Here is a 10,128-nt window from a genome sequence, read left to right as displayed (position 1 = left end):
ACATCTAAATCAAATTGGGTAACCAAGTATCACAATCATAAAACATAATCATAAACTAGCCTAATAGAGTTCGACAATATAACATGAAAAGTAAACTAGGGGTAGGCATTATGTATTTACCACTTGTATAGTCAAATTGGACTTCAAAGATAACTTAATTTTTGTTGCAAAACTAAACTTGTATGTTTTTTTAGTATGTGCCTTGTATGTGGTTATGTTGTGTTATTTAATGATGGTTATTTGGGGGTTAGTTTACCCTTAGGATTTAGGGTCTAGATGTTGTAGGGTTTATTTCTATGTGGTAGATGTAACTAGTTTATGTCATGATCAGTTCATGTACCATTCTTAAGTGTATTTGTAAGTTATGCCACTTGTATTGATCATTATGTTATTTAACCAAAAAGGAGTAATGCCCATTATTTTGTCTAAGTTTTATTTACTTGGTTACCTTGTACCTATTATGTTATTCAATATTTTCATAATTATATTTATGAATTATATTACTCTATGTTCTCTCTATGATTTGGATGATTATCTTTATTGGTTATGTACTCTATGTTGGAGAAGAATGGTATTGATGTTGGATTGTCACTATTCACATGTTATGAGACTATGCATTGTTAGTATGATTGTGAGATACCCATTATGGGATGGATGACCTTTTGAATGTTCATATTGAGATGGATAGTGGATTCTTGTGTGAATGTGATATTTTCTTGTATGCTCCATTAGTTTACCCTGGTTCATGATTATCATTTTGTGAGAATATTTTGTCAATTTTTTTAATCCTTTTACTCATTTTATTTTGAATGGAGAATTGGGGTAGGTTAAATCTAGGTTATAGTGGGGAAATAGTTTGCAATGGGGGTTGGGGCCTTAAGTGGCTACTAGGATAACCCATTGTATGTTGATAAGTGATAACTTAGAAAACTTTGGGAATGTGCATAAAAATTAGTTATAAGATTATTGTGATCCTCACCCATGCCTCGAGCACTAGTATAGGATAGGATAGGAGTGAGAGAATATGTTTGATCAAGGTCTTGCATACTTAGTAAGCTTTATCTCCATGAAAAGTTATTGATTCCACATAGAGTCACTAGGGGTTTAGGGTTTAGAGAGACTTCCATGGTATTCCTTAGAGTTGGGTCATGTGATGACACTTCCCCATATGAATCTTAGGTTTCATATATATATTTATGTATTTGAGTTGGTTGCCTCTAGGACTGTCTTTATTGTATGTGTAAAACCACTTGAGATAGAGAGTTTCTATGATCCCTTTCCTTGGATTGTAATGTTAATTTTATGGTTTGATTATCCATGTGAGACCTGATATTATCTCCTCAAGATGATGGGAATGTTCCATTTAGGTTCTGCATGGTTGGGTGATAGTGATTCAATTACCATTCAGGTTATGATAGACTTGTGCCAATGCTAGATGTTCCTATAGAAGTTATACCTCTTTATTGATTCTTCCTTTTGGAGACTTATGAAGCTTATCTTCAAATTATTTTCTTTCTATAATGTATCTTGTATCATTTGAGTTCATTATGGAATATTGTATCATATTTGTACTTGGTTGTTATTACATACCTTGTGGACTATGTAGTGGATGTTATTTCATTGACTATACTTTGTGGTTGTAAACATTGTACTTAAAATCAATCTATTTAAGAAATTTAACACTTCTGTGTATGTGATGTGTACTCATTATAATTGCTTCCACATTAGTATCATTCACATTGTATAAGCTTTTAAGGAACACAAATTGTTTAGTGAATTTTGTGAATTGTTTAGGTGAATTTTGTAAATTGTTTAGGTTAGTTTGTCATGGGTTCCCTAGCAGGGCATTACAACTTCCCACAACTAACATACCTAATTTACTATTTATTGATCTAAAATATATGTCTAACCTAAAGCTCAATTAATTTAATATGCTGACCAATATTCTACCATTAAAATGGCCTTATGGTTTGATAAATAATAACAACCATACACAATATTGACATTAAGGGTGTTGTGCCAACTGGATAGGTATTCACAATGAGTATTTAATTTTCTTTTTAATTCATTATGACCTTGCATCAATGGGAATGTATGGCTTTCTGTAGAATTACAATGACTAGTTTAACTTTCCAAATTCCATCTAGATTTTCACATACAACTACCTAACAAGGAATAAAACATCCATTTGTTTTGTTCTTCTACCTTGTACTTAATTCAATAGTGATAGCTTCCATGATTATTTAAGTAAAGATGTAGACAATCACCCTAAGGATTGTGTGAGGGCAATGTCCTTTAATTTTAACTTTAACAAGAGCATCCCTTTGATTCTTTCTTCTACCTTCTAATGAATTACAATAGTAACAGCCACCATGACTATTTAAATAAAAATGTAGATAGTTACCCTAAGGGTTGACAAATAAAGAATGATTTAAGATGTCCTCAAAAAAATAAAAAATAAAAATCCTTTAATTTTGTTTCTTTTGTCTCATAATAAATTCCAACGATAGCAACCACCACATGATTATTAGAAAAAATATGTAGAGAACTACCCGACAAATAAAGAATGATCTTACGATGATATCCTCAAATTCAAGTGTTGTGTGTACAATCTAAACTTTTTAGTATATGGGTAATGAATAATGACAAGTTAGGACAAAAGCAACATGGCAAGACTCATTAAGAATATTGCGTGCACAATCTAAACTTTCTAGTATATGGGTCATGAATAATGACAAGTTAGGAAAAAAGCAACATGGCAAGACTCATTAAGAATATTGTGTACACAATCTAAACTTTCTAGTATATGGCTCATAAATAATGACAAGTTAGGACAAAAGCAACATGGCAAGACTCATTAAGAATATTGCGTGCACAATCTAAACTTTCTAGTATATGGGTCATGAATAATGACAAGTTAGGACAAAAGCTACATGGCACCACAATTAACACATGACTAAAGCAACATAGCACCACACCACTATGAACGCATGATTTTAAGACAAAAATTAAAAAGTATATAAGATAAAAACAATAATTCAAAGGTAAGAATGTCACAAACAAAGATATAATGGTGTCCCACAATATAAAATCAAATGTACTTAATGAAATCATAATCATCTAAAAACACCTAATCCATCCACAAACCCTAAACAATTAAATAATAATTTATTTCTAATAAAAATAGAAAAAGCTTGTATTTATAAGTCATCAAATTATATCGTATGCATTTTGACGTAAGCGGAAGCAGGAAACAGTAAAGAAGGGCCCATTTCTGGAGTGACGCGGACTGAAAGTGGACGCCGGCCACGGAGAGTTTACTCGGAGTCAATTTGAACGACGCAACTTCCCGGAAATGGATTTGAAGTCCACATGTTCCTTCCCATTCTCCATAAATATATGACTCCCTTTATCACTTTGCATCATCAATTTTTTCTACTTTGCTCCGCTTTCTTGCATTCATCCGGCTGTCCAAGAATTCGCAAAGGTAATTATTATTATAATTTACTCAATCAATCTCCTGCTCAGGTATGCGTGTCGCAGAAATCGAAATCTTTAACAATTCTCACAGCTTCTTATATGCGAATTTGAAATTGTGCAGATGAAAGAGAGCGTATCGTCTAGCCCATGTGCAGCCTGCAAAATGCAAAGGAAAAAATGCGGAGAAAACTGCATCCTGGCCCCATATTTCCCCCAAAATAATCCTCAGAAATTCGTGCTGGTACACAAAGTCTTCGGAACTGGAAACGTTATCAAATTGCTTCAGGTAAGGTTACAGCTTTGCCTTGTGCGAGTCATTGTTTGTGGATTTCAAGCTTTTTTGGTGAAAAATTGCAGATTATATTTGTTACAAGCTGTTGTCAAGCTGTTGTCTGGTTTGAATACTGAAGATTTGCATTTTCGTTACTACTCTCCACAAAAAGTAGAATTATGGACTGGAAAAATGTATACGCAACGTTATCTAATTGCTTCAATTTAATTTATAGATTTCAAATGTTTTTGGGGAAAATTTGCAGATTTTTAATGAGGCAACCCGTGGTCTGCTGTTTTAAATAGTGAAGATTTGCATTTTCTTTACTACTTTCCACATAAAGTAGAATTTGTTTAGGACTGGAATGTTGTATATGCAACGTTATCAAATTGCTTCAAGTAAAGTCACATTATTTGTGGATTTCAACAGTTTTTGGTGAAAATTTGCAGAATATTTGTTGCAACCTGTGGTCTGGTTTGAATATTGAAGATTTGCGTTTTTGTTCCTGCTTTCCACATTAAGTAGAAATAATGTTGGACTCGAATATTGTGTATTCAACGTTATCAAATTGCTTCAAGTAAAGTTACATTAGTTGTGGATTTCAAACGTTTTTGGTGAAAATTTGCTGATTATTTGTTACAAGCTGTGGTCTGGTTTGAATATTGAAGATTTGCATCTTCGTTGCTACTTTCCACATTTAGTAGAATTTATGTTGGACTGGAATATTGTATTGTATGTACATGGAATCTGTGAAATGGCGAGTTGCTAATAAGCTCGCTTTGGCTTGCGAATATTCTCTTTTCTTCGTGTTTTCCATAATCATAGGGTATATCGGCTTGTAGAAAGCCCTCAGTTTAAATTATTATATTTGGACGAGGGATCGATTTTTAAAAGATTGTTAGATGAAGAATTTATTTTTAAAAATATGTATTTAAATACGACTGTCTGGTCTGTCTGTTCTTTTAATCAACACGTCTGGACTGTCGCTTTCTGAATTAGAAACATACGCGGCTGTTTAAAAAAACCTCCGAAACTTGTAATATTTTAAATATTAAGTAGAGTACCTGAAGACTTCAGGCCCTAAATTTGACTACCTGCCTGTCGCAATTTTCTTCTGTCGGTACAGTTTCTTATTCGAAGTCTGACATTAAATGTTAAAATATGAATATTTCGAATTTTATATTAGTTTTACACTGTTTATTTGCATCAATCTTCCAAGATTTTAGAAAATGGTGGGAAATACGGCAATGAACTATTGTTTTCCATTATAATGTAAAATAATCAGAAATTGTTGAAAATTTCGCAGGATGTTGCGGTGGAGCAGAGAGAGGAGGCCGTAAATAGCATGGTGTTCGAGGCGAGCGAAAGGCTTCGAGATCCCGTGAATGGATCTTCGGCAACAATCAATGATCTTCAGAGAAAAGTGGCAGAGCTGCAAGCACAATTGGCCAAGACGCAGGATGAGCTTGCCAACATTCGTGCAGAGCATGACAATCTATTAGCCATTGTCACAGGTTGCAGTACCGATGCTTCGCCTGATCATTTCTTCTTCACACCATCTCCAGACTATTACCAGATGGACACCATTTATCAATTCGATACACAAGATCAGCTTTGGGAAAACCTTTGGAAATGAACTTCGTCTCGTTTACTTCGACACAATTTCCCCCCTAATTGATTCAATCTTCTGCTATTTATTATATAGTTTCTGCCATGATTAATATTTGCTCTTTTTGCCCAGCATCGAGCAATAATTATGTCCTGCAAATTAGTACAGGGAGGATAAAAATACTTGTGGCTCCAAATAAGTGGAGTGCTGTACGAGGTACCTCATGGCGTACAGTTTGGGAAGAATATTTATTGTTCATAAGCTCAAGAGAATAAGCCAGTTTAATGGGGCAAAATTGGCGTACGTAATGTATTGTATTGTATTACATTTTTATTTTCAGATAAAGAGGAAAGTAAATTAAGTGGGGTTTACCGCAACAAATTTCTGTCTCAATTTTTCTTCACTCCTGCTGTCCTTGTCGCGCACTCGTGAAAACTGTCTGTCAGCAGATTGTTCCAAGTAAAATTGGATTTTCCCATGTCGAAATCGAGAAACGTTTGTGGTCTACTTTGGATTTTCAACCTGTAAAAACCTACCGAATTTTGACTTTTTCGTTATGGATGAAATTATTTTTGGATCAAACTGTTTATAATTGTTTTATATGATTTTGCTCAAGATTCAAATCACATGAAAATAATGATCAATGAATTCTGGATGGAGACTCATGAAAGGTTCTTATTTGAATAGTTTTAAATGAGGATCTATTATAGATCAAGTTCTAATGTTCTAACATCATAAGGGATAAGTTAGAATTTGTTCCCACAAATTTGAAAGAATGGATACTCACTATTAACTAAAGAGGTTTTAGCCTATAAAGCTCATGCTCTCATATTGAGTAGCAAAAAAATTTTGTGATGGTCCTAGTAGGGGAAAGGACCCAGTACTTGAACACTCTAATTTTGTGCTTATCAAAACCTTATGTAAAAATTTCAAATCACTCCTAGTCTTACTTGGCAAGTCGTCTACTTATAACTAAGGTTTCAAGTCCATGTCACCCGTTAAGATGCCACATCAGCGTGATTTTTGCCAAGTTGTCCAAAATAGCCCCAAAAAAAATTGAGACCAATGGTCGTGCATAAAAGGTACCCATAGTTGAATAGCTGATGTGGCATCACATCATTGGTTAATTTTTATAACTAAGAGTACATTTTATTCAATTTTAGGTACTTAGCATTGTACTAACTTTAAAGTCACAAGTATTGGTACAATGTGGTCAAAAAAATTGGATATTAAATTAATATCTTTAGGTATCAAGTGAACAACTCCTATCACAACCATTGGAAGCATTCAAGTACTAGGTCCTCTCCCCTAGGTTAGTTTGCTTGCATAATTTAGACTTTCTAGCTATGTTGTGCAACTTTGTTTACAATCTTGAACTTTATATAAAAATATTGTCACTAACCATAGTTGTGTCAAGAGCAAGATGACTAACTCATTTTTATTAGTAAAAAGAAAAAAATAAAAATAAAAATTTATAAATCCAAGTTTATCACAAATTTATTTAAAATTTGTAATTTGTTTTTCAATAATGTTATTCACGTATTCCTTATGCTTTTGTTTTACTCATCCCAATGATGGATCACACAGTGTGATCGGAATCGTTGATCCAAAAAAGAGTCACACAATTTAATCTAGAAATAATAGTGATTGATATATGAAATTTCATATTAGCACGAAGAAGACAATAACAAGCATTGAAGAAAGAAAATCTCAAAGAATCAACTTTGAAAAAAAGACACCAACTCTAACCTAAATATTTAAACTCATTTTTAAATTAGTTAAAATATAAAGTTCAAAGCCCTACCTTAAACTGCGAAGCAATTTGAAAAAAAAGAGAGTAAATTTTTAATCATTTTATTATTATCTTTGAACTACTTAGGGATATATAGATAAATATCAAGTGATAAAGCACTATTACTTAAGTTTAATAAAAAAAGTGCATACGTTCTCATAATTATAGTGAAAAGGGTACGCAAGAAAAACAATACATGCCTAACACTCGCACAATCATACGTTGCACAAAAGAAAATACCAAAACTTCATAATTATATATTTACACAATAACAATAATATACATTCACCAAGATCAATATATTCCTAAGTAAGCATAAATCAAGAACCAAATTAGTCACTTACATTTTAATCTTTCAGAAATTTCTTAATTAGACAAAGATTGAAATTCCCTGCTACGAAACCCAAGATAAATTAGGCTAAATATGCTACCATTTTTTATTGAATAATTTATTTTTCTTAGAAATTTATGCAACAAGAAGATAAAAATGTGAAATCAATATAACATTTTACATTACATTCACATAATTCAATACATATAATTTCCATTTCTTAAGGGTTTTTTTAAACACTGAATCACATTTATGAAATTTTTATTTAATTAAGTTTAATCTTAAATATAATGTCCACATCCATAATGAAATGTATGATATATGATCTCATTAAATAGTACATGAAGTACATGAAAAACCTAGCAAGATGTCACACAACCCTTCGAATATTATGTTTTGAAGTTACTTTTAAGGAACTTGTGTGAGGGTCTTCATGTCGTGAGAAAGTGGTCCTTCTATTTTCTTAAGTATTTCTAATCTTATGACATGACATTGTGAAATAATATTTTATTAATACTGCCTTAAGGAAGGGTCGTCATACCATATGTTTGGCCCCTTTTATTTTTCTAGACACTCATGACTTTATCCTACGTCCTCCACTCATGGTCCACATGTTATTAATGTTTAAACCTTAGTGCATAATTGGTTTACCTTCGTATATTTGCAAGCAAGGTGGGATCATAATCCAACGACTATCACATCTTCAGAATCACTGGAGAAATGAATGTGAAAAAGAGAGATCACACTAGATGGAAGGAACCTGAACTCAAACAATTGCAGTGGGACCTATTTTGACATAAGTCTTATTTTTACTCTCATTGGTCCATGTAAGTCCAGCATGGATCTTATGCTGTGGGTCCGGAGCACAGTCATTGGGGACCGGAAGTGTCACAGAGCCATGTGGGCGATGTCAGTGGGCCCAAACATAATAGTATGCACAGGAGTCAAAAGGAAAGAGATCAACGGCTCACGTTTCTTCACAGCTTTCTCTCTCCTCAATAGCGAGAGAGAACGATTCTTCCATGTTTCCAATCAGTGCTTAAGAGGATTTAAGCTGCTTAACGAGAAGATTCTGCACGAGCTTAAATCAACAACTGGGACTAAATCTCAAGATAAAGGAGATTCAATTATGAGGATTCGTCTTAAAAGAAGATCAATAGTCTCTGTGTTCTTGCGAAGTCTGTCACTTGTCTTGCAAAAATGTAAGATGCGAACCATGGATCCTTCTCTCAGGAGTGTGGAATTAAAAAAAGAGGCTCATGAGACATCATTTATCAATTCCCATTGCATGAGCGGCGAGCCCTAGATGATGATAAGGATGCTCAACATGAGTCAAGTAAAATGCCAGCCTTCCGATGCAAAACAAAAAGGAATCAACGGTCGAAGTTTGAATCAGGTACAGTAACGAAGGAAAAGGACTTTCCAGTCTGAACTGAAGTTCTTTCGCACTGATTAATGGTTTTAATGTTACTTCGAAGGAGTTAAAGGCTGTCATTTCACCCATATTGCCAACCCAGTTCATTCAAGATCTAGATTGTGATGATTGAGATTATCTACAACAAGAGAATTCAAAGAAAAATTTAGAGTAATTTTTCTTAGCGAAAAGAAAAATAAGTAACACGGTCCCGTATTCGAATCCTAAAATTTGATATTTCCACAAAATTGAAATTCTGAGTTTCTCTGGTGTATTTAATTTCTATTAAAGCCCTATTTTTTTAATTGGCAAACCCTCATAGAACCCTAGTTGTCTTAGGAACCACAATTGTAAAGATGCCACCTAAGAAGTATTCGGTAAACTCGATTATGAGGATAGGCACCCGTAGGATGATTTCATTGACCAATTACCCCTATCAAAAGAAGGTAGGGAAGTAGCAGAAGAATGAAAAACCTTACAAAATGAAGTCTGCCCAGGTTTAAAAGACAAACATGGGAATATCAATGATTCACACATGCCAGTTAAGGGTTTAGATGTCTTTAGGAGGTGGTACAATCAAGCTAATGCTAGAAACCCTTTATACAATGTGTGGTAGTATGACTTAGGAAAATTAGTATAGTTCTCACTATCTTTCTGGATATTGACCTATTGTTGGAATTAACAACAAAATATGACCTTGTCACATAGAAAATTATGGACTTAGATGTAGAAGTTTTGTTAACGATAGATGACGAGTCCATTAGGAAGGATTTTGATCTTCATCCACCCCTAGATGTAATTGACAAAATTGACTTTAAAATGTTTGAATATGCCTTCAACCAAGCTGGACCAGATATGAAACAGAGCCTAATCACTTCCTTTTTAATGGAGGTGAATGTAATCAAGCTGACACCTATAGCTATCACATACATTGTAGGTAAGGTAGAGAACTATGATGATGCATTGGTGAATACACACACTTCTCTATACTAGGTGTTAGGATTAGAAAACAAGGGAAAATTCAATAAGTCAACTATGTGGATGTGCGTAGGGATTCAAAAGTATGGTCTTGCAATTGTTTATGACTTTCCTCAATACCTAGATGCAAGAATGAGTGAAGGGTTGGCAACTTTGCATAAAGGATAATCAAAAGATTTGAGATGGTATTCATTGATCGTGCATATGATCCTTTATCACAATAGAGATTATTTCATTGAACACACACACACAC

General features: G+C 33.6%; 1 protein-coding gene across 1 annotated transcript; it reads left to right on the top strand.

Annotated features, from left to right (window-relative positions):
• The first annotated feature begins 3,386 nt into the window (after positions 1-3,386).
• Positions 3,387-5,741, top strand: LOC149562019 (LOB domain-containing protein 1-like). The gene is made up of 3 exons (XM_089823855.1): positions 3,387-3,487; positions 3,602-3,766; positions 5,058-5,741. Exons 2-3 carry the CDS (start codon positions 3,602-3,604, stop codon positions 5,385-5,387), a joined length of 495 nt encoding a protein of 164 aa, XP_089679981.1. The 5' UTR covers positions 3,387-3,487; the 3' UTR covers positions 5,388-5,741.
• Positions 5,742-10,128: the final 4,387 nt, after the last annotated feature.

The sequence above is a fragment of the Cupressus sempervirens genome, chromosome 4 (assembly GCF_028749045.1).
Source record: "Cupressus sempervirens isolate cs-2001-9-10 chromosome 4, ASM2874904v1, whole genome shotgun sequence".
Lineage (NCBI taxonomy): Eukaryota > Viridiplantae > Streptophyta > Pinopsida > Cupressales > Cupressaceae > Cupressus > Cupressus sempervirens.
Note: the sequence above shows the minus strand (reverse complement) of the source record. Positions and strands in the feature narration are given on the sequence as shown.

Coding starts and splice junctions, on each gene's coding strand:
- LOC149562019 (XM_089823855.1), top strand. CDS start 3,602: ATGAAAGAGAGCGTATCGTCTAGCCCATGTGCAGCCTGCAAAATGCAA. Junction 3,767..5,057: donor ACGTTATCAAATTGCTTCAG/GTAAGGTTACAG, acceptor AAAATTTCGCAG/GATGTTGCGGTGGAGCAGAG.